The following is a 23,989-nucleotide window of genomic DNA, read 5'->3' on the forward strand; positions in this document are numbered from 1 at the left end:
AGTGTGGGTCTTTTTTTAGGATTGTATTGGTTATTCTAGGTCCTTTGCATTTCTGTATGAATTTTAGAGTCAGCTTGTCAATCTCTACCCACCACACCCCCAAAATTAAAAAAAAAAAACAAACCTGCTGGGATTTTGATTAAGATTACCCAATGGTTAGTACTTAGTGCTTTCACTGCAGAGGGCCTGGGTTCAGTCCCTGGTCAAGGAACTAAGATCCCACGAGCCTCACGGCGGTGGCCCAAAAAAAAAAAAAAAGATTACCTAAGAGTTTTATAGTTAAAATCATACATTTAGGTCTTTTCTCCATTTGAGTTAATTTTTGTATATGGTGTTAGGTAAGGGTCCAGCTTTATTCTTTTGCATGTAGTTATCCAGTTTTCTCAGCATCATTTGTTGAAAAGACTCTCCTGTCCTCATTGAATAGTCTTAACATTGTTGTTAAATATCATCCCTGGCAGTCCAGTGGTTAGGACTTGGCACTTGCACTGCCAGGGCCCAGGTTCAATCCCTGATCAGGGAACTAAGATCCCTGTGTGGTACAGTCAAAAAGAAAAGAAAACAAAACAAAAACCTTTGACCATATGTGCAAGCGTTTATTTCTAGGCTCTCTATTCTGTCCCATTGGTCTCTGTGTCTGTCTTTGTACTAGTTCCACACTGTTTTGATTGCGGTAGCTTTGTAGTAAGCTTTGAAATTTGAAAGCGTGTGTCTTCAGTTTTGTTCTTTGTTTTTGAAGATTGTCTTGGCTATTCAGCGTCCCTTGAGATTCCATATGACTTTTAGGATGGATTTTTCTGTTCTGCAAAAAATGTCTTTGAGATTTTTATGCAGACTGCATTGAATCTGTAGATTGCTTTAGGTAGTATTGACATGTTAACAATAATAAATCTTCCAATAAATGAACATGGGATGTTTTTCCATTTATTCATGTCTTCTTTAATTTTTTTCAGCAATGTTGTATAGTTTTCATTGTGTAAAACTTTAACCTCTTTGATTGAGTTAATTCCTAGGTATTTTATTCTTCTTGATGCTATTGTAAATGGAATTGTTTTCATAATTTCCTTTTCAGGTTGTTCACTGTTTGTGTATAGAAATGCAACTTATTTTCATGTGTTGACTTTGTGTCCTGCTACTTTGTTGAATTCATTTATTATCTCTAGCAGTTTTTGTTTTTGTTCTGGTAGAATCATTAGGGTTTCCTTTGTTTTTTAAATTAATTAATTAATTAATTTTTAGCTGTGTTGGGTCTTCGTTGCTGTGCACGGGCTTTCTCTAGTTGTGGTGAGCGGGGGCTACTCTTCGTCGTGGTGCGCGGGCTTCTCATTGTTGTGGCTTTCTCTTGTTGTGGAGCATGGGCTCTGGTGCACAGACTTCAGTAGTTGTGGCACGTGGGCTCAGTAGTTGTGGCTTGGGGGCTCTAGAGCTCAGGCTCAGTAGTTGTGGCGCACAGGCTTAGTTGCTCCACAGCATGTGGGATCTTCCCGGGCCAGGGCTCGAACCTGTGTCCCTTACATTGGTAGGCAGATTTTTAACCACTGTGCCACCAGGGAAGCCCAGGGTTTTCGATATATAAGATTATATCATCTAAGAACAGATAATTTTGCTTCTTCCTTTCCAATTTAGATACCTTTTATTTCTTTTTCTTGCCTAATTGCTCTGGCTAGAACTTCCAGTACTGTGTTGAAAAGAAGTGATGAAAGCAAGCATCATTACTTGTTCCTGATCATAGAGGAAAAACTTTGTCTTTTACCTTTGAGTATGATGTTTACTGTGGGGCTTCCTTCCTCCCTCCCTCCCTCCCTCCCTCCCTCCCTCCCTCCCTCCCTCCCTTCCTCCTTTCCTCCCTCCCTCCCTCCTTCACCAGGTCTTAGTTGTGGCACGTGGGGTCTTCATTGCCACATGTTTTTAGTTGTGGCATGTGGACTTCTTAGTTGTGCATGCGAACTCTTAGTTGCGGCATGCATGTGGGATCTAATTCCTCGACCAGAGATTGAACCCGAGCCCCCTGCATTGGGAGCATGGAGTCTTACCCACTGGACCACCAGGGAAGTCCCAAATGGGTTTTTCATATATGGCTTTTATTATTTTGAGATATGTTCCTTCTATTCCTACCTTATTGAGCGTTTTTATCATGAAAGGGTATTGAATTTTGCCGAATGCCTTTTCTGAACCAGTTGAGATAATCATGTGATTTTTTTTTCCCTTCATTCTGTTAATGTGGTTTATTACATTGATTGATATTCATGTGTTGAACCATTCTTGCATTCTGGGAATAAATCCCACTTGGTCATGGTGTATAATTCTTCAAATATGCTGCAGAATTTGGTTTGCCAGTATTTTGTTGAGGATTTTTCATCAGTGCTCATAAGGGATATTGGTCTGTAGTTTTCTTGTATTGTCTTCGTCTGGCTTTGGTATCAGGGTAATGCTGACTCCATGGAATGAGTTAGGAAGTGTTCCCTCCTCTTCAATTTATTTGAATGTTTGAAGAAGATCGGTATTAGTTCTTATTTAAATGTTCGGTTGAATTCACTGGGTCCAGGGCTTTGCTTTGTCAGGAAATTTTTTTTTTTTTTTGGCTGTATTGGGTCTTCGTTTCTGCGCGCAGGCTTTCTTTAGTTGCAGCGAGTGGGGGCTACTCTTTGGTGTGGTGCGTGGGCTTCTCATTGTGGTGGCTTCCCTTGTTGCGGAGCACAGGCTCTAGGCACCAGGGCTCAGTAGTTGTGGCACACAGGCTTAGTTGCTCCGAAGCATGTGGGATCCTCCCGGACCAGGGCTCAAACCCATGTCCCCGTATTGGCAGGCGTATTCTTAACCACTGTGCCACGACGGAAGCCCCTGTGAGGAGATTTCTAATTACCGGTTCCATCTTCTTACTAGTTAAAGGAATATTCAGATTGTCTGTTTCTTTGTGGTTTAGTTTTAAGGGTTTGTGTTTCTAGGAATTTGTCCACTTCATGTAGGTTATCCAGTTTGCTGGTATACAGTTGTTCATAGTACTCTCTTATAATCCTTTCTTTAAAATAATTAATTAATTTTATTTTTTTGGCTGCGTTGGGTCTTCGTTGTGCATGGGCTTTCTCTAGTTGCAGTGAGCGTGGGCTTCTCATTGCAGTGGCTTCTCTTGTTTCAGAGCACGGGCTCTAGGTGCACGGGCTTCAGTAGTTGGGCTTGCGGGCTCTAGAGCTCAGGCTTAGTAGTTGTGGTGCACAGGCTTAATTGCTCTGTGGCACATGGGATCCTCCCAGACCAGGGCTGGAACCTGTGTCCCCTGCATTGGCAGGCAGATTCTTAACCACTGCGCCACCAGGGAAGCCCTAATCCTTTTTATTTCTGTAGAATTGATAGTGTTGTTTCTAATTTTAGTAATTCAAGTATTTTCTCCTTTTTTCTTAGTCTGTTGAGCTAAAAGTTTGTCAATTTTGATCTTTTTAAAGAACCAACTTTTGGTTTCATTGATTTTTCTCTATTTTTCTGTTTCCTGTTTCATTTACCTCTGCTCTAATCTTTATTACTTTCTTCTGCTGGCTTTAGGTTTAGTTTGTTCTTTTTCTAGTTCCTTAAGTTGTAAAGTTTTGTTCACAACTAGAAACCAGATTCTCCCCCTTCCACAGGGCTTGCTCTTTTTTGTTTTTGTCTTTTTGATTGTCGTAAGCTGGTTTTTTTTTTTTGTTGTTGTTGTTGTTGTTTTTTGCCAGGGATCAGCCTGAGGTATAAACTTAAGGTCTTCTCTGGTCTTTTTTGAGCCTTTCCCTGGGCATGGGTGATTATTTTCTAATTTTCCCCAGATATTCAGTTGTTTTTTAAATATCCTAGTCTTTAATGTGTGGCTTTTAGAAGGGGAAAAAGAAAAATGAGGTGCGGGTGTCACTACTTTAAATCCCCTGGGGGACTTGCCTTGTGGCGCAGTGGTTAAGAATCCACCTGCCAGTGCAGGGGACACGGGTTCAATCCCTGGTCTGGGGTGATCCCACATGCTGCGGAGCAACTAAGCCCATGTGCCACAACTCCTGAAGCCCATGTGCCTAGAGCCCATGCTCCACAACAAGAGAAGCCACTGCAATGAGAAACCCACGCACCACAACAAAGAGTAGCCCCTGCTCACCAGAACCAGAGAAAGCCCGTGTGCAGCAATGAGGACCAAACGCAGCCAAAAATAAATTAAAAAATAAATTAAAAAAAAAAAACTGAACCATACAGCCAGTGTCTACTTCTTCCTTGTATTTTCTGTAATCTGATGAATTTATAGATGGAGAGTACAAAGTAGAAACTGAATGTCCTTTTATTATCAAATTGGGCTGATAGATGAAAAATATATATAATCTTATTTCTTTTTATAGTTCATGGTTAGGGACTGTAGAATTATAGAGCACTGTTAAGAAACTTCTTCCAACTTCCTAGGGGGTTTTTTGGGTTTTACATACTCCACAATGTTTTTGTGTGGTGGGGGTAAAAAATTTCTGTAGTGCCTTAAGAATATACAAGCACAATAGAGAAATAGATGCAGTTTAAATTATTTTTAATTTTTTTAAACATCTTTATTGGAGTATAATTGCTTTACAATGGTGTGTTAGTTTCTGCTGTATAACAAAGTGAATCAGCTATACATATACATATATCCCCATATCCCCTCCGTCTTGCATCTCCCTCCCACACTCCCTATCCCACCCATCTAGGTGGTCACAAAGCACCGAGCTGATCCCCCTGTGCTATGCAGCTGCTTCCCACTAGCTATCTGTTTTACATTTGGTAGTGTGTATATATATCCATGCCACTCTCTCACTTCGTCCCAGCTTACCCTTCCCCCTCCCCATGTCCTCAAGTCCAAGTCCATTCTCTACGTCTGTGGCTTTATATATACCTGACCTGCCCCTAGGTTCTTCAGAACCTTTTTTTTTTTTTTTTTTTAGATTCCATATATATATGTTAGCATACGGTATTTGTTTTTCTCTTTCTGACTTACTTCACTCTGTATGACAGACTCTAGGTCCATCCACCTCACTACAAATAACTCAGTTTCGTTTATTTTTATGGCTGAGTAATATTCCATTGTATATATGTGCCACATCTTCTTTATCCATTCATCTGTCGATGGACACTTAAGTTGCTTCCATGTCCTGGCTTTTGTAAATAGAGTGATGCAGTTTAATTTAAAATGAAACTAACTTGTTTACTTGTCAGGAAATTAATCTTTAATAAAGTTAACATAGTGTAAATGAGTACTTAATCAGATTATTTTTCTTATCCAAATTAGGAAAATTGTTTAATTAAAGTCAATAACTTTTATTGGAGTTCTCTAATGAAAATACACATTTTCAGTCCTAGGATTCAAAGAGACTTTTGCAGGTCTTAACTTTCTGAATTTTGTTTTAGATGGTTTAACATAGTATAGAGTCTCCATATCTTTTAGAATAATGTTTAGGTTGTAGAACAAATAATTTTAAAAGAATTTAGTTTAATATTGACATTTATCCAAAAAATGCTAGACACCAACATGCTCTTAAATTGCCTAATCTAGTGACATTTTGCATATTTGTTCTGTTGCTAATTGCAAAAATTGATTTTTTTTGTAGTTCTTTGTAGTTTACAAAATGTTTTCTCAGAGTTTATATTTAATATTTGCTAAAGTTTTTTGAAAAGGGCAAGGCAAGTACATTGTACAGATGATTTAAGATTACACTTAATGTAATTGGTAGAGATCTTAAACCCAGGTCTTTTGACTCTGCTGTTCCACTTTTATTGTACCATGTTGCCTCTTATAGTTATCTTATAATTTCATGTGCTTTTCATTTTATAAAGTACTTTCACATTATCTCTTTTAATTCTCTGAATAAGCTTTTTTAGAAATCCTGGTGTTTGATTTCAAGACAAGTGCTGTTTCTACAACGTTTGGAGCTTCTAATAAAAATCTTGGACCTTGTTTACCATTATATTAGTTCAAGCTCTTTTAGATTAATTGTGGTAGGCTAACTACTATGACTAATAATCTCTAGTTCTTGTTGGTTTGTGACAGAAAAGTTTATTTTCTTTTGTATTGTCACTCTTGAATACAAGGTCTGTCTATTTTTTGATACAATCATGTTCAGCACACAGCCTCCATGGTCCCTGGGAAAAGGGAAGAAAGTATAGGAAAGGCACATAAGATACATGAACCTGGAAATTATTACCAATTATTACTACTCACTGTCCAGGAGTAATCACTTGCAAATGAGTGGCCCTACTCATTTGCAAGAGGACTAGGAAAGGTATACTATACAGTTCTATACGTAAATCTTTGGTGGTCAGCTTGTCTTCTCGTCCACATTTGCTATACGGTGTTGGTCTTTAAGTACATTTAGGAGTCAATACTAGTAGCTCAATGACTGGTATGGGCTCTACAGTCATACTGCTTGGGTTTGAATCCTGAGCTGTACTGTATCTTTGGCCAAGCAGTTTAACTTTTCTAGACCTTTTATTGAATCATTCATTGCTTAGTTTATTCATTCACCTATCCTTTCACTCATTCAGTAAATATTTTTTGATTGCTCACTACATCATAGGCAATATTGTAGATGCTGGGAATCCAGAGATAAATAAAAGACAGAAAAGGTCCCTGCCCTTATGGGCACAGAGACAATAGCAGAGACAATAAGCAAATAAACAAAATAATATTAGAATGTATTAAGGGCTATATTGGAAATTAGAATATGATGTGATAGAGGTTAATTATGGAGGGAACTACCTCCAATTCCTTTTTTGTAGAATGAGAATAATATCACCTACCTAAGAGCTGATGTGGGGATGAAATGAAACATTGCATGTAAAGAACATAGTAAATGTTCAGTAAATATTATTTGCTATTATTACTTAGGCTTCTTTTAGCAGCTTGATCAATGTTCTGTGAACCCTGATGGAGAAAATGCAGCAGAATAAGATATCTACATTGGCATCTTAGAATTCATCTGGGTTGATTGCTGTCATTTTAAAGAGCTGTGTTTGCATTCCACTGGCCAGTGTTGTATCAAAATGAAAAGAGAAAGAGCACTTAAGCACAAGTTCTAGAAATCTTTCTGATACTCCCCAAAGGAGGATTTCAGATGTTCTCAATATAATTACATGGTGAGAGCCAAGAAGTTTCTGAAGTATATATTTCTTGAAATTTTAAAAACTCAAACTATGAAGCTGTTGAAAAATACCACCTACTTTCTAGCCAACTAATAAACTAACTTTTTCTTTTATTCAAAGTAAATAATCTTATTCATTAATATGGTCTGCAAATATGTAATACACTCAGGGTAGTTTGTTACTGTAGCTGGGGATTCAAGAGGGGGAGTGGAATCAGACATGTTTCCTACTCTCATGAAATTTCTAGTTCAGTGAAGTTTGCAAACAAGATAATAACAAAAGTATGATAAAGCCTTAATGGGGGAAATTCAGATCTCTCTGAGAGCAAATAGGGACCTAAAACCCAGATGAAGGGGTTGAATCAGGCACTGCTATTTGAGTGAAGTTCCTAGCTAATTAATAAACATTAGCCAGGGAAAAGCTAAATACTAAGGAAGTGAAAGTATTAAGCAGAGGAAAGGGTTTAGAGCTACACTGTCCAATTCAGCAGTTACTAACCACATTTAAATTTAAAGCAACTAAAATTAAAAATTCAGTTCTTCACTTGCATTAACAACACTTCAAGGCTTGGTAGCCAATGTGGGTAATGGTTACGTTGCCTTTGTTTTTTGTTTTTTTTTGCGGTACGCGGGCCTCTCACTGTTGTGGCCTCTCCCGTTGCGGAGCACAGGCTCCAGACGCGCAGGCTCAGCGGCCACGGCTCACGGGCCCAGACGCTCCGCAGCATTGTGGGATCTTCCCGGACCGGGGCACGAACTTGTGTCCCCTGCATCGGCAGGCAGACTCTCAACCACTGTGCCACCAGGGAAGCCCTACATTGCCTTTTGAACAAATGATGCTAGCAATTGGACATCCATAGACAAGAAAATAAACCTTAACCTAAACTTCACACCTTACACAACAATTGATATGACATGGATCATGGGTTTTTTTTTACAATGCAGATATAGAATATTTTCATCATTTCAGAGAGTTCTGTTGAGCAGTGCTGATTTAGAAGGCTCTGAGACCAAAGGAAATACGGCATGTTAATGAATTACAAGAAATATACAACAGTAGAATTTGATTTCATTTGTCCAAAAAGTATTAGTATTTTAGGAATTATCAGAAACATTTTATTCTCATTTTTCAAAATGTGAAAATCATTTGAAATTACATCAATTTTTAATTTAGCATAGGTAATGGCAACTGTATTTAAATAAAAAATATACTGTTTATAGACCAAGATGAATATTCTTTAAGAGCTTTTACATTGTCTTTTTTTTTTTTTTTTTTTTGCTTTACACGGGCCTCTCGCTGTTGTGGCCTGTCCCGTTGCGAAGCACAGGCTCTGGACGCGCAGGCTCAGCGGCCATGGCTCACGGGCCTAGCCGCTCCACAGCATGTGGGATCTTCCTGGACCGGGGTACGAACCTGTGTCCCCTGCATCGGCAGGTGGGCTCTCAACCACTGCGCCACCAGGGAAGCCCTACATTGTCTTTTTAACGAATGGTGCTGTAGCAGTTGGACATCTTTAAGCAAATAAAACCACCTTAACCTAAACCTCACATCTTATACAAAAATTAATTCAAAATGGATTGTGAAATTAAATGTGAATTGTAAAACCATAAAACTTTTAGAAGAAAGCATAGGAGAAAATCTTCAGGACCTCAAGCTATGAGAAAAGTTCTCGGGCATGATACCAAAAGCATGATACTAGAAGAAAAAATAGATAAATTGGACTTCATCAAAATTAAAAACTTTAGCCCTGTGAAAGATCCTATTAAGAGGACGGAGGACTTCCCTGGTGGTCCAGTGGTTGGGACTCCACACTCCCAGTGCAGGGGGTACTGGTTCAATCCCAGGTTGAGGAACTAAGATTCCACATGCTGCACAGCATGGCAAAAAAAATATAAAAGGATGGCAAAGACAGGCTAAGACAGGAAGAAAACATTTGCAAACCACATATCTGACAAAGATCTTGTATCTAGAATATGTAAAGAACTTTGAAAACTCAACAGTAAAAAAGCAATTCAGGGGGCTTCCCTGGTGGCGCAGTGGTTGGGAATCCGCCTGCCAGTGCAGGGGACGCGGGTTTGAGCCCTGGTCCAGGAAGATCCCACATGCCGCAGAGCAACTGGGCTCGTGACCCATAACTACTGAGCCTGTGCTCTAGAGCAACTAGAGAAGCCACCACAATGAGAAGCCTTCGCACGGCAACGAAGAGTAGCCCCCTCTCTCCGCAACTAGAGAAAGCCCGTGCACAGCAACAAAGACCCAGTGCAGCCAAAAATAAATAAATAAATAAAATAAAATTTTAAAAAAAGCAATTCAGTTATAAATGGGCACAAGACATGAACAGACATTTTGCCAAGGAGGAGATAAGATGGCAAATAAGCATGTGAAAAGATTTTCCACATTATTAGCCATTAGAAAAATGCAAATTAAAACCACAATGAGATATCACTATATGCCTTATAGAACAGTTAAATAAAAAAATAGTGATAGGGCTTCCCTGGTGGCGCAGTGGTTGAGAGTCCGCCTGCCGATGCAGGGGACACGGATTCGTGCCCCGGTCCGGGAAGATCCCACATGACGTGGAGCGGCTGGGCCCGTGAGCCGTGGCCACTGAGCCTGTGTGTCGGAGCCTGTGCTCCGCAATGGGAGAGGCCACAACAGTGAGAGGCCCACGTACAGGAAAAAAAAAATAGTGATAATACTAAATGCTGGCAAGGATGCCAAGAAACTTTATCGCACCTAAACTGCTGTTACGAATGTAAAATGGTACAACCACTCCACAAGATAGTTTGTCAGGTTCTTAAAAAACTAAACTTGCATTTACCACATGACCCAGGAATCACATTTGGCATTTATTGCAGAAAAATAAAAACTTGTTCACACAATAACCTTTAAGGTTCATAGTGGTGTCATTTTTCTTAGTCAAAAATTAGAAACAAGCCAAATGGAAGAAGAGTTAAACAAACTGGTATATCCATACAATGCACTAGCTACCATTCAGCAATAAAAAGGAACAAACTGTTGATACACACAAGTTCTAAGGTTCTCCATGGAACTATGTTGAGTGGGAAAAAAGGCAATCTCAAATGGTTACATACTGTGATTCCATTTATATATATAACATTCTCAAAATGGCAGGGCTACAGAGATGACACTAGATTAGCGGTTGCCAGGGAACAGGAACTGGTTGAAGACTGTGAATGTAAATGGGTAGCACAAGAGAGTTCCTTTGTGGTAATGGAAGAGTTCTGGATCATGACTGTTATGGTGGTTACTTGAATCTACATATGGGATAAAATTGCATAAAATTACATACATACTTTGTTATACAGTGATAAGTTTTATGAAGGAATAAATATTTTGAGTCTTATCCCAAAAGTTACTGAAAGTTAAAATGGAGATTGTAGTATTTTTTTCCATAACTAGACTTTGTATTTCATTATATGCCAAGATTCATTTCCAGGTGATGATTTTTTGTATGATGTTGTTACATGTATATTTTCAGTTTGAAGCAATTTATGGAAATTTAATTTTGTATTTTTATTATCTCTACATTGTGTTGTCATGTGTCTAATATATTCAGGTCCGCTCCCTCCAAGTAATGTAGCAGAACTGATAATAGAACTCCTCTTATTGAAGCTGCTTTAGTCTGTCGTATACCTTCAGGCTTTAACCCTCCAGCTTTAGTTAAATTAAGCAGGCACAGACCTTTGCTATGGAAACGTACAGAAACATAACAAACAACTTAGCTTACTTTCTTCTACAAAGCAGAAGGTGACCTGAAGAGAAGTATCCTGATACTAGATGAAAGATTTTAGAGAATAGTGTTAACAGTAGCAACAATTTGTTGCCTATAACATTGGCAGCAAATGGGATGGGATGGAATGATAGTCTAATTAATTTATTTGATGTTCTTTTAAAATCCTTGAGTTGCAAGGGAGAAGCCCTATTTTTCTTATGCTGTAGTATATATGCTTGGAGCAGATGTTGGCTGAAATACGTGTTATGAAATACATTCTCTTTGAAATCTTATCTGCCTGATTACCTTCCCCCATCACTGGCTCATTTTACTATCAAAGTATAAAGGACAGGTGGCTTATGTCTTTGCCAAGCTGGTATTAATATGAGTCATCTAATATGACTGGGATACTTTGGAATATAGTACTTACTGGTATGTTATGTGATATTTGGGTAACTTAATAGATAGCAATAAAATTTTTAGTTTGTATTTTCTATCTTAGATTTTACTACTTCATTTTAAACAGCTACTTTAGTGGTTATAATTCTTATTTAAATAATTCTGTTGACTAACCTCGTGTTATTTTGTTCCACCAAATTGTACTCTCTCATTCCAAAATTCATTCATTCAGCAGTGATTAAATGCCCATAACGTGGTAGGTACTATACTAGGCTCTGGAGATAACAAGAATGACACTGTCCCCCTCACAGTACTTTGAGGCAAGTGGTAAAGTTGTTGGTACTTCTTCCTCCACTACAAGAACAGTTGGTTCCATAGAATAATTTGTTCAATGTAGGATTAAACATGAAAGAGCAACAATAAGTATAGCAGAAAGGATGATTAGCCATGAGTTCGGAGTAGTTCCTTAATCTTTCTTAGCTTCAGATTCTTCATCTATAAACTGGAAAAAATGGCATGTACTCCACAAGAGTTTTAGAATTACATAAACTAATTTAGTTAAAGTATATCACCACTCTCTACTGTTACTTTTTCACCTCTGTGTCCAAATTTGTATGACTCTCATTCTACATTATCACTTACCCCATCTGCCTCCATACAAACCAAAAGGGAAAAGTGACTGAACCATATTTGTGTGCATATGCATACATACGCCCACACTGTTACTATTTCTTCTTTAGTTATTGATTTATTTAGGCTTTATTTTTTTTTTACTGTAATCATGTTGGCATTTCATTTTTTATGGAATATTTTCCATTCAATTCAAGCTTTAACATTTATTAACTTGTTTATACCAAAATATGTAAAAAGAAATCACAACTGAAATATTGATAGATTTCTTAAATACACAAATAGTTAAATATTTACAGAAAACTGCAATTTCCAGTTAAATATACTAGGTTAAACACATGTGTTTACCTTCATTAGACATTAAACATTTACAACTCAAGCTTGTTGGTTGGAGAGAAAGAACCAATAATTAAGCACAAATCATTTTATACTAAAGAACCTTGGAAAGGCTCAGGGGATTGAGGCACTGGTGTCTCTGAAAGTGGGATGTGAGGTGAGGCCGAAAACATATTGTTGAAGGTCTACAAAAGAAGCAGTTAAACTTCCCAGATTTTTCTCCCTTATATGGTATAATGAAGTGATAACCACTGGCTTACCTTGGGAGAATTCTGGAGATTTATTCTTTAGAGGGAATGAAATAGAAGTTCTAGGTTCTAGAATAACTGAAAGCAGGGCTTGAGGATCTGTACAGAAAATGGGATGGGGATGAAAGGGGAGGCATAATGAAAGTCTGTGTACTGAATAGGGAGAGCTTTGACTCCTCTTAACTCCCAAAACGCTTGCAGTGGGTTTATGTTCCCTAGACAGGAGACTGGAGGATTCATTTTAGGCAAACTGATACCAGTGTGCCTCTTGACTTGCAAATCTTCTAAGGCTAGTGGTTCTCAACCCTATCAGACCCAACCCCACTCTTTTAAAATTTTAAACAAATATTTTATAATACTTTATTTACCTGAAATGGAAATTCAAGGACAATATAATCAGCCTACACATATAATTTTAGAAATACCAATATAATGCTTTTATTATTAAGAGGAAACAAATTTAGAAAACGGTTATAAACAAATTATAACAAAAAGTTATATTTCAAAATGAAAAGGCTTGGTAATGACTATAGAGAAAACAATGAAATAATTAGATACTTGTACCTACAGCATCACTATATCACACTTGCACATAGGCAAGTGTGTTGATCAGCAACCTAAATTCCACAAGTGAGTGGCATTACTAGCAATGACATGATTTTCTGAAATGATCAACTCTTGCTAAAGTTTACCTCGGGAATTCCCTGGTGGTCCAGTGGTTAAGACTCTGTGCTTGCAGTGCAGGAGGTGCGGGTGCGATCCCTGGTCGGGGAGCTAAGATTCCACGTGCCGCGCAGCGCAGCCAAAATAAATAAATAAATAAAGTTTACCTCAGTTTACATGGCAGTTGCATTCATGAAAAATTCATATGTGTTAAAACTGCGATTTGGGTGGTATTTATATATACTAAGGAGTTGGGTTCCAAGTTCGTAAACGTTTCTGTATACACGAATATATATGATGGGACGTTCTGAAGTTCTGTGCAACATAGGCTAGTTCCTCTCTTTGAAAAACAATGATTATCTCGTGCATTGATAGAAGTTTGAATTTCTGGCCCCTTTCCATTAAATACCTATATGCACCTCACTCATCATGTTGCCATACTCATTCATTTATAAATTGACTGAGCCTGTTTTGGGGCAACAATGGCAGAGTAGTTAAGATAGAGAGTATACTGGCACTCTCATCATTTTACGCTGCTGCTCAGGGAGCTACAAATCACAGTGATGCAGTTAAAACTCAGTAGTGTTTAAAGTGCTATGAGTGCTGAAACTTTTACAGTGCATACTCATGTCATCATGATGTCATCATTCTACTCATCATGTCAAAACAAACAGAAAGAGGATTTCAGTCATCCTTTTAAAGCACAGTAGACTGTATTTTGTTATTGTGCAATAACGCTATGGCTGGGCTAAAAGAATGTATGTATTATATGGCCTCACATTTCCATCTAGATGTCTCACTGTTACCTTGAATACCACATGACTAACATTGAAAACATTATCTTCTTCCAAACCTGTTCTAAATCAGTGACTTCTTCATTTCTTTATTTGCTAGTGATACCATCATTCTCTTGAGTACTGAAGCTCAGAACTTCTGATTTCTTTGTTCCCTTCTCTTTATTATTCTATACGTAGCCAGTTACAAAAAATCTCTTTAGGATCTCACGAGAAAGACTTATTGCATTAATCCTCCTTCATTTCTATTTATGTTCTCACTTCTACCCTTGTTTAAACTTTGAGTACACATGATTTTAGTGCTTCAGCCTCTTAGCTGGTTTCCATGATTTCGTCTTTTCTCTCCTTCACAGGACCTTAATTGCTTTTTATCATGTGCTTCCCTATATTATTATTATTAATAAATTTCTGCCTTTTAAGGTCTTCACTAATTCCTTAAAATTTAATACATGCCACTTTGTTCTTTTTTTTTATTGTCACCTATATAATACTGGCTGAAGCAGTGACATTTGGTATAGATATTTCCATAATGGATCCTCAATAAAAAGAAGGAGGGGTGGAGTGGTGAACAAGACAAAGTTTCTGTATTTTGGGAACTTATGTGGTAATAAGGAAAACAGATATAAACAAATGTATAAAATACTTTTTTAAAATTAATTAATTAGTTTATTTATTTATTTTTGGCTCCATTGGGTCTTCACTGCTGCCTACAGGCTTTCTCTAGTTGTGGAGAACGGGGGCTACTGTTCGTTGCGGCGCGCGGGCTTCTCATTGCGGTGGCTTCTCTTGTTGTGGAGCACGGGCTCTAGGCGTGCGGGCTTCAGTAGTGGCATGCAGGCTCAGTAGTTGTGGCTCGCGGGCTGTAGAATGCAGACTGAGTAGTTGTGGCACACAGGCTTAGTTGCTCCGCGGCATGTGGGATCTTCCCGGACCAGGGCTCAAACCCGTGTCCCATGCATTGGCAGGCGGATTCTTAACCACTGTGCCACCAGGGAAGTCCCTAAAATACTTTTGATAGTGATAAATGCTATGAAAAATAATAAAACAGGATAAAGGGATAGAAATGTGATGTTTTAGATAGGGTGGTTTTCTCTGAGAAGTTGACCTTTGAGTGTAGAGCTGAAGGAGTGAGGTAATATGAAGATCAGAGGGAAGAATATTCCAGAGGGACAAAATATTAAGTGTGAAGGCCCTGAGGTTAGGAATGAGCTTGAGTGGTTCATGCAATAAGGCCAAGGTGGCCAGAGCAGACTGTGGAAGGGAGAGAGTAGGAGAAGGTAAGGCAACAAGTTAGCCAGGGCCCAGATCACACAGGACTTGTAAATCATCATAGGGCATTTGAATTTAGTTCTGAGTATGGAAGGAAGCCATTAGAGAGTTCTGAGCAGGGGTGTAAAGTTATCTGGTTAATATTACAAGGTTGTTCTGACTCTTGGACAGAGAATAGGCTATCAGGGAGCAAGAGTAAGAACAGGGAGAGCAGTTATAAGACTATTGCAATGGTCCAGGCTTTATTTGCTTCTCTGTAAAGGCACAGGGCTGAAAATCATCCTGGGTAAATTATTTTATCTGATAATAGGCAAAAGACTTCATGTCCTTTCCTGGGTAGAGGAGGATAATCAATAAATTATGATGTTGCTTGGTTACAAACTCCACCGTAAAGCCAGGGATGAGCAAGCAGGAGGGAGTAAAGCAGTCACCTGAAGGACAACATAATCAAATAAAACTCCTACATATTTGAAACTCTGACTAGATTCCATACTTAGAATCTGGATGCAAACTAATAACTAACATTTGTTAGGTACATGCCAGACACTGTACTAGGCACTCTATATTTGCTATCATGTGTCAGGATACTTTACAAAACCATAGTGCAGAAACAGAAGAGAATTTCTTTTAAGGTTATTAGGTACCTCATAAAATCTCAGGTTTGGAAGCTATGTGGCCTAGAACAGTGTACAGCCACCCTACCCAGTTTTGCTCTAGTGAAAACATCACTGACACTGTGACTCACAACCCCAGCTTGTAGGGACAGTGCTTAGGACTGGGTGGGCATCAGAAACTCCACCACTACTGTCTTGAAGAGCTGGGCACTCCACTGTGCTTACCAAAAAATTGACTTTAGGCAGTCTATGTTATCATATCGCTCCCTTGCTGGTTCAATGGAATAAAACAGCCATAGAGCACATCTTCCTCCCAGAGGCATTTGGGGCCAAAAGTAGGAGTGGGGATTGCTGAGCAAGGTCTGTCTGAAATTTGTAAGATCTCCACCAAGTGCACGTAAGCCACCATCTCAAAGCAGAGGAATCTGACTAAAACTGCAGTAAAGCTGATACAGCTTAAGAACTGTGACCTGACCAAAGAAAAAAAAAAAATAGCATGCCTCTTTCTGAAGGTAAATACTTGCTACTTCAGTTCCTAGAGTTGTTCTATACAAAATGGCTAGTATATGTTAAACTATACATACACACACAAGAAAGTGTGAACCACAGCTAAGAGAAAACACTCAATAGAAGCTGGCCCAAAGATGGCCTAAATCTAACTCTGTGTCTGGGTTGGAGTTATCAGAGACTTTAACATAACAATGATGAAAATGCTAAATTATCTAGTAGAAAAGGTGGGCTAAATATGTGAAGAGATGAAGGAATTTCAATAGAGACATGGAAAAAATTTTTTTTAATCAAAAGGATAACGATAAGGACAAAGACACAAGAAGAGAAAACTACAGACTAATATCCGTAAAGAATATAAGCACAAAAATCCTCAACAAAAAACTAGCAAACCAAATCCAACAGCACATTAAAAGGATTATACAGCATGACCAAGTGGGATTTACCTCAGAAATGCAGGTAATTCAACATATGAAAATCAATTGTTGTAATATGCCATACTAATAGAATGAAGGCATAAAAACCACATGATCATCTCAATTGACACAGAAAAGGCATTTGACAAAATTTAACAGCATATCATTAAAAAAAAAAAAACAGCAAACTAAGAAAAGTGGGAAAGTCCTTAACATGATCAAGGTCATTTATTAAAAGCCCACAGCTAATAACATCATACTTAATGGTAAAAGACTGAAAGCTTTTCCCCTAAGATCAGGAGCAAGACAAGGATGCTTGCTTTCGCCACTGCTATTCAACATTTGTGCTGGAAGTTCTAGCCAGAGCTGTTAGGCAATAAAAAGAAATAAAAGACATCCAAATTGGAAAGGAAGAGGTAAAGTTATCTCTATTAACAGATGACATGCTCACATACTTTAAAAATCCCAAATAATCCCCAAGAAAGCTGCTAGAGCTAATAAATGAGTTTACGAAATTTCAGGGTAGGAGATCAACACATACTTACCGATTGTGTTTCTGTGTATCAGTGATCAACAACCGTAAGAGGACATTAAGAAAGCAGTTTTCATTTACAATAGCATCTAAAAGTATTAAATACTTAGGAATTAATTTAACCAAGGAGGTATAAGGACTTGTATGCTGAAAACTGTAAAATATTTCTGAAAGAAATAAAACTAAATGGAAATATATAAAGTGAAAATAAAATCCAAATATACATGAAACAAAAATAAATAGAAAGACATTCCATGTTCATGGAGAGGAGACTTAATTAACATTGTTAAGATATCAATACTGTCCAAAGCAGTCTACAGATTTAATGCAATACTTACCCAAATTCCAACAACCGTTTTTGCAGAATGGAAAAGCATATCCTCAGATTCATAATGGGGACTTCCCTGGTGGCGCAGTGGTTAAGAATCTGCCTACCAATGTAGGGAGCAGGGTTTGAGCCCTGGTCCAGGGAGATCTCACGTGCTGCAGAGCAACTAATCCCATGTGCCACAACTACTGAGCCCATGTGCCACAACTACTGAAGCCTGCACGCCTAGAGCCCATGCTCTGCAACAAGAGAAGCCACTGCAATGAGAAGCCTGCACATCACAACAAAGAGTAGCTGCTGCTCGCCACAACTAGAGAAAGCCCGTGCACAGCAACGGAGACCCAACGCAACCATGAGTAAATAAATAAATAAATAACTTTATTTAAAAAAAAATTCATATGGAATTGCAAGGGGCTTCAAATAGCTGAAACAATCCTGAAAAAGAAGAGTAAAGTTGGAGGACCCCCTTTCCCTGACTTGTAACATACTACAAAGCTACAGTATTTTAAACAGTATGATACTGGCATAAAGACAGACCAATGAAATAGAATAGAAAGCCCAGAAATAAGCCCTAACATATATGATCAATTCATTTTTGATAGGGTTCCAAAACCATTCAGTAGGAGAAATGACAGTCTTTTCAACAATTGGTGTTGGGAAAATTAGATATCCCCATGCAAAATAATGTAGTTGGATCCTTACCTTACATTATATACAAAAATTAACTAAATATGGATCAAAGACCTAAAACTATAAAATTCTTAGAAGAAAACATGAGAAAAACCTTCTCAACATTGGATTTGGTAATGGTTTCTTAAGTATGACACCTAAAGCACAGGCAACAAAACAAACAAAATAAATTAGATCCATCAAAATTTTAAAACTTTTGTGCATCAAAGGACACAACCAAGAAAGTGAAAAGACAGCCTGCAGAATGGGAGATAATATTTGCAAATCACATAACTGCAAGGGATTAATATTCAGAATATATAAAGAACTTGTACAACTCAGCATCAAAACTAATATAAATGCACACCCATATGTACTCCCAAAGAATGTTGACTTTTTTTGTTTAAGCAGGCACTTAACTTGGTTGGAGTCAACCTGTAAAACCTGTCTCCCTGTGGTTGGTGGTAGCTTATAATCTCATTTCAGTTATTTTAGCCTTAGGCTGCTTGGATCTATCCTGTTCTTGAATGGTTTACAGGTCAGCCAAAGGATTGGGCGGAGTCTATATATATATAAAATTTGAAGCTCCTCCTCTCTGGCTGTCTCTTTTCTGGGATTTGCCTCTTTCTTTCCAGAGGTTGTGACAGACTGTCTGTCCTTGGTTCTTCAAGCCCTTCAGACTGTAGATTTCTTTGGTAGTTTTAGTCTCACTGTAAGGCATGGACTGTGGCTTTTCCTCAGGTTAAAAGCCTTAAAAACAGGAAACACACCTTTTGTTATTCTCTTCTTACATGTGTCAGTTTGTTTCCAGTATCTGCTTACTTTGGTGTTCTGTCCGTCCTTTCAAGGTGGGTCCAATGGGTGCTACTCAGCCATCAGACTGGACATAGGAGTCTCCCTAAGTGCTTTAGGCTCTGTTTCTTTTAACTGCCTCTTTTCTTGTGGTCGCTGTTTTTACCTCCAGCACCTCCTGGTCATCACCCTTATTAATCCTGTGTAGCCATCTTAACCTCAGCAGTAGTGAAGGGTACCAAAGAAAGTCAAGTAGCCTAGCTTGTTAAGCCAGTTGAAATATTAACTTGGAAACATGCAATAGGATTTTTCAGATCCTTTCTGCTAAAAGTGTCTCTGATTTTAGCAGCCCGTTAGAGGACCTTCCCACATACCTTGATCTTTAAGTCTGGTCTGGATGGTTAATGTTGCCTGGAGCACAGAATCAACATTTCTTTTGTATTCTCCACAGCACTCTACCAAGGCTTTTCAAAATTTAGGTTGATCTAGATTTTAATCCAGAAAAACTCCTTCATCCCTTTGTAATATATTGCAGCATTTTATAACTCTTAAAATATTTCTGTGATTTAGAGGGCTATTCATTTATTACTTGTTTTTATTACTATCTTTTTTGAAATAACATTTTATGTATCAGTAGTATATGATATAAATATAATAGACTTAACATTGTAAGCATATTGTAAAATGCATGGATAATGAATTGTATTTTTCTGTGTTTGCTCTTCCAAATTAGCTCCTGGGCTATAGTGAAAAGCCGATAAATCTACAGATGTTTATTGGAACAGCAGATGATCGATATTTACGGCCTCATGCATTTTACCAGGTGCATCGGATCACTGGGAAGACAGTTGCTACTGCAAGCCAAGAGATAATAATTGCCAGCACAAAGGTTCTGGAAATTCCACTTCTTCCTGAAAACAATATGTCAGCCAGGTATCTTGAAACATATCCCAAAATGGACTGTTCTTTCTTTTTCTAAAATAACTTTGAAGAAAAGTATATTTATTTTTATAGTACAAAAATAAGTCATTGTTCTAAATTAACTGAATAACATTATGTAAATAATTATAGTATATTTGCTAAGGTTGGTACCACATTTCCATAAAGAAAATTCAATTCAGCAAAAGTTTATGACCATGTAGTACCAGCCAAGCATCATGCTAGGTGATAGAGACAAAAGTATATGGACTTTTTTTCAAGTAGCTCACAGTCTAATAGGGTAGACAATAAGTAAACAATTGCAGTAAAATTATGATTGTTAAGTTTCCTTGAGGAAAACTTCAACTCTACTTCCAGGTGTCCCATTTCACCCGTTTCCAAATAAAATGAGGTGGCCAGCTTCTGAATGAGAATGCAGTAGAGTTTTGTTCACGTGGATTAGTTAGGAATATATATAGTATCTGTAACAGAAACCTGAAATGCAGTGGCTTAAACAGCTAGAAGTTTAATTTTTTATTCCGTAAAATAAATATACACATAGGCATCTTAGGGCTAGCACAGTGGTTCCATAAGTCATTGGGGCCCCAAGCTCCTTCTGTTTTTTCTTCTCTGCTATTATTAGCATGTGGTTTCCATCCACAAGATTGCCTCATGATCCACAATAGCTACTGGAGCTCTAGCCATCATAACTGTAATCCTGGAAGGAATAGGAAGAACGGGTAAGAGGAAGGGTAAGAGAGAACTTCCATCTGAGTCAGACCTCTTTACAGAGCTTTTCCCAGAAACTTATCCAACACCTTTACTACATCTCATTGATCATCCTTGTATATAAGGAAGACCTGGGTATGTTTTTTTTTACCTCAGTGCATTGCCACCGCTAACAAGATGGGGGTCTGTTACTAAGAAAAACAGAAAAAAAGAATATTTAGTAGGCAACTGTTATTCTGCCACAACCAGGTATGTGAAACTTACAGTGAAGTTTGTTAGAGAAATTGGTTCAAATTATAATATAGGTCTTTCTTGAGATGGCAATGATATCTGTCCCAGGTTATTACAAGAATAGTCCTATTAAAATCAGATTTCAGTCTCGAGTTCTTCTCTTTTAAATTTATATTTAAATAACATTTTAGGTAAACTGAATATACCCCTGAGGACATAGTAACTTATAACATAATTGTACTATTATAAAATAAGAATTGCCTCTTATCTACTTATCTCCAGAAAAGACAAGTTAATATTAATTTAAATAAAACCTTAACTTTGCCTGCTTTGTTCAAAGGAACAGTACTCGAGAACTCAACTCCACTAAGTCATTACACGGGCTACAATAGAGTTTTTTCATGGCAGAGGTAGACAGCTAGTTGATAATCTCTACTCTTAAATTTCTGTGTTCTGTAATAATTAAAAAAAGAACTTTGGATTCTCAGCCAATCCTTTGTTCAGGTACTTGAGCAAAACACTTAAGAAAAAATTGAAAAAAAAAAAAAGAAAGAAAAACATTGACTCCAGACATCCTATTTGACCAATCTTCAAATAAGGTGAGGTAGCCAGCCTCTAAATGAGGATGCAAGAAGGCTTCCTCTCTTTTACTCTAGGATCTTACTTTTTTTTTTTTTTGGCCTCGCCATGTGGCTTGTGGGATTTTAGTTCCCTGACCAGGGATTAAACCTGGGCCCTCGGCAGTGAAAGCACAGAGTCCTAACCACTGGACCACCAGGGAATTCCCTAGGATCGTACTTTTTCATCTAGCATCAAAAGCAATATGAATATACTATTATTCAGCTGCAGAGGGGAATTTGAAACTCAACTTTGAACTATCTTTTTCTAAGAACTCATAAAATTGATTCTTAGGTGACAGTTTGCAGACCATGTTTCCATTGATTCCTCTGGATAGTTCAAGCAGTAGACTTGAATCAAGTAAATAGAAATCGCCAGAAGCTTATAACTTAATGGACTGTTAAAAAGATTTTATCTCTTAAGTTGGTCATTATTACACACACACACACACACACACACAGTCTTTTCAGGTTAAAGGAGAAAAGTTGGTATTTGATGACACAGTAGATTTTGTTTTACCAGACAAGGAGAGACCTACAAAAGCTTTATCATCTTTACTTTTTTAAAAAAATATTTATTTATTTGGCTGCGCAGGGTCTTAGTTGTGGCACGCGGGATCTTTGTTGTGGCATGTGCGGCATGCAAACTCTTCGTTGAGGCAGTGGGACTCTTGGTTGTGGCATGTGGGATCTAGTTCCCTGACCAGGGATCAAACCTGGGCCCCCTGCATTGGGAGTGTGGAGTCTTAACCACTGGACCACAAGGGAAGTCCCTATCATCTTTACTTTTTGCCTCAGCTTCCCAAAAGTTCATGATCAAGCTCAATTATAGTAATTATAGTAGTTCATATAACCCTAGATTTGGGATATATTTATCTCCTCTTTCTTCTATTCAAAAATATTTTCTGTTTCTTTCTTCTTGACCTTATTTGTATTTATGTTGTAAAATGCCTCATATCCTTTTTAAAAATAATGTATAAATCAATAAATTAAAGAAAACAGAGTACGTGAGTTTCTAAGACATTCTGTCAAGAACTTGGGAAAGCCCTACCTACAGAATAGTGTGAACAAATCAGAGCAGTAGGATCTGAATGTATCTTCCTCCTCCTTTTCACATGGAACAGAGGTGGTAGTCAAGATTCATGTTCCCTTCTCCAGCCAGAGCTGGCATATACTGCCTGCCTGGATCAGACCAGAAAGAACAAAGCTGTAAAAATACCATTATTACTAGTAGCAAGCAGCTTAGCCCCCTTACCCCACCCTGCTCTGCCATACACACACCTGAAGCTTCTCTGGCTCTCTGTCCACTCTGAACTGTTAGATTGGGGAACAGGAATTCTATAGGAACCAAGGTTTGTGACAACAACATTCTGTGTGTCCAAGAAAGGGTTGAGTAAGGAGCAACTAGGAAGTTACCCAAATCTAAGAAACCTTTTCTAAGCACCTTAGATAACAGGGCAGCTAATGCTGAATGAGCCTGTTTTATCCAGGAACTAATTACTAGGATAAACTGTAGTGACTGAATGTAATATAGTTTCAGGTAGTGGTAGATTTAAAAATTGCGAATGATAAGACTGTTGTTCAAAATAATTTATGCACAAGTGAGTTGTAGGTATGTATTAAAAGGCTCTAGTGGGGACTTCCCTGGTGGTCCACGCTAGAAGCGTATGACTCCACGCTTCCACTGCAAGGGGCATGGGTTCAATCCCCGGTCAGGGAACTAGGATCTTGCATGCCACGTGGCATGGCCAAAAAAAAAGAAAAAGGCTCTCTTGTTTAAGGTGGGGAAAGATTGGTAGAAAGATTGGTAGAAACTCTTCCTTGAGCTTTACTGGTTCTTGATAACCTAGCTTTGTAACATATATTATCCTTCAAAGTGACTTCTGTAGCCTCTGGGCAGTGAGTATTAGAGTTGGAACATTAGAGCATTAGAGTGGGTAGATAAAGTAAGAGGATGGATAATAAGGAATGCCATAAGAGAGAGTAAACTTTAACTAGAATGTTTGATTGTTCGTTACCTCTTGCTTTATTCTTCTAATATGTAAATAACAAAGATATGTTATAGGTACTGGTGTTTCCTACCATGATTGTGTGTTAAGCAGCTATACTTAGTAATAAATTTTGAAGATAATGCAATTTTAGACCTTAAATGCCAAAACTTTAATCTTATATGTGCATTTCTTAGAAATGTAAGCCTGGGAATTTCCTGGTGTTCCAGTGGTTAGGACTCTGTGCTTTCACTGCCGAGGGCGCAGGTTCAATCCCTGGTTGGGGAACTAAGATCCTGCAAGCCTCGAATGTGCCCCCCCACAAAAAAAAAAAAAAGAAAGAAAGAAATGAAAGCCTGATAGATTGTTTTTATTAATAAATGTATCATATAAAAGTTTAAATGTCATTAATGACTTATTTGTAGTCCTATAAGTTAATCTTTTCTGGCCTAGTTATATTTATAGA

At 38.0% G+C, this 23,989-nt stretch overlaps 1 protein-coding gene and 1 non-coding gene across 5 annotated transcripts in view; both read left to right on the plus strand.

Annotated features, from left to right (window-relative positions):
• Positions 1–23,989, plus strand: part of NFATC3 (nuclear factor of activated T cells 3) — a 133,847-nt gene that overhangs the window by 59,705 nt on the left and 50,153 nt on the right. For all 4 annotated transcript variants that reach the window (XM_067718543.1, XM_067718541.1, XM_067718542.1 and 1 more), the window contains exon 4: positions 19,774–19,973. In XM_067718543.1, the coding sequence (XP_067574644.1) occupies positions 19,774–19,973 (200 nt within the window). The remainder of the gene's footprint in view (positions 1–19,773; positions 19,974–23,989) is intronic.
• TRNAA-UGC (transfer RNA alanine (anticodon UGC)) lies at positions 452–523 on the plus strand. The gene has a single exon. It is a non-coding gene; the product is annotated as a tRNA-Ala (tRNA).

This window comes from Pseudorca crassidens, chromosome 20 (assembly GCF_039906515.1).
Source record: "Pseudorca crassidens isolate mPseCra1 chromosome 20, mPseCra1.hap1, whole genome shotgun sequence".
In the NCBI taxonomy this organism is placed as follows: domain Eukaryota; kingdom Metazoa; phylum Chordata; class Mammalia; order Artiodactyla; family Delphinidae; genus Pseudorca; species Pseudorca crassidens.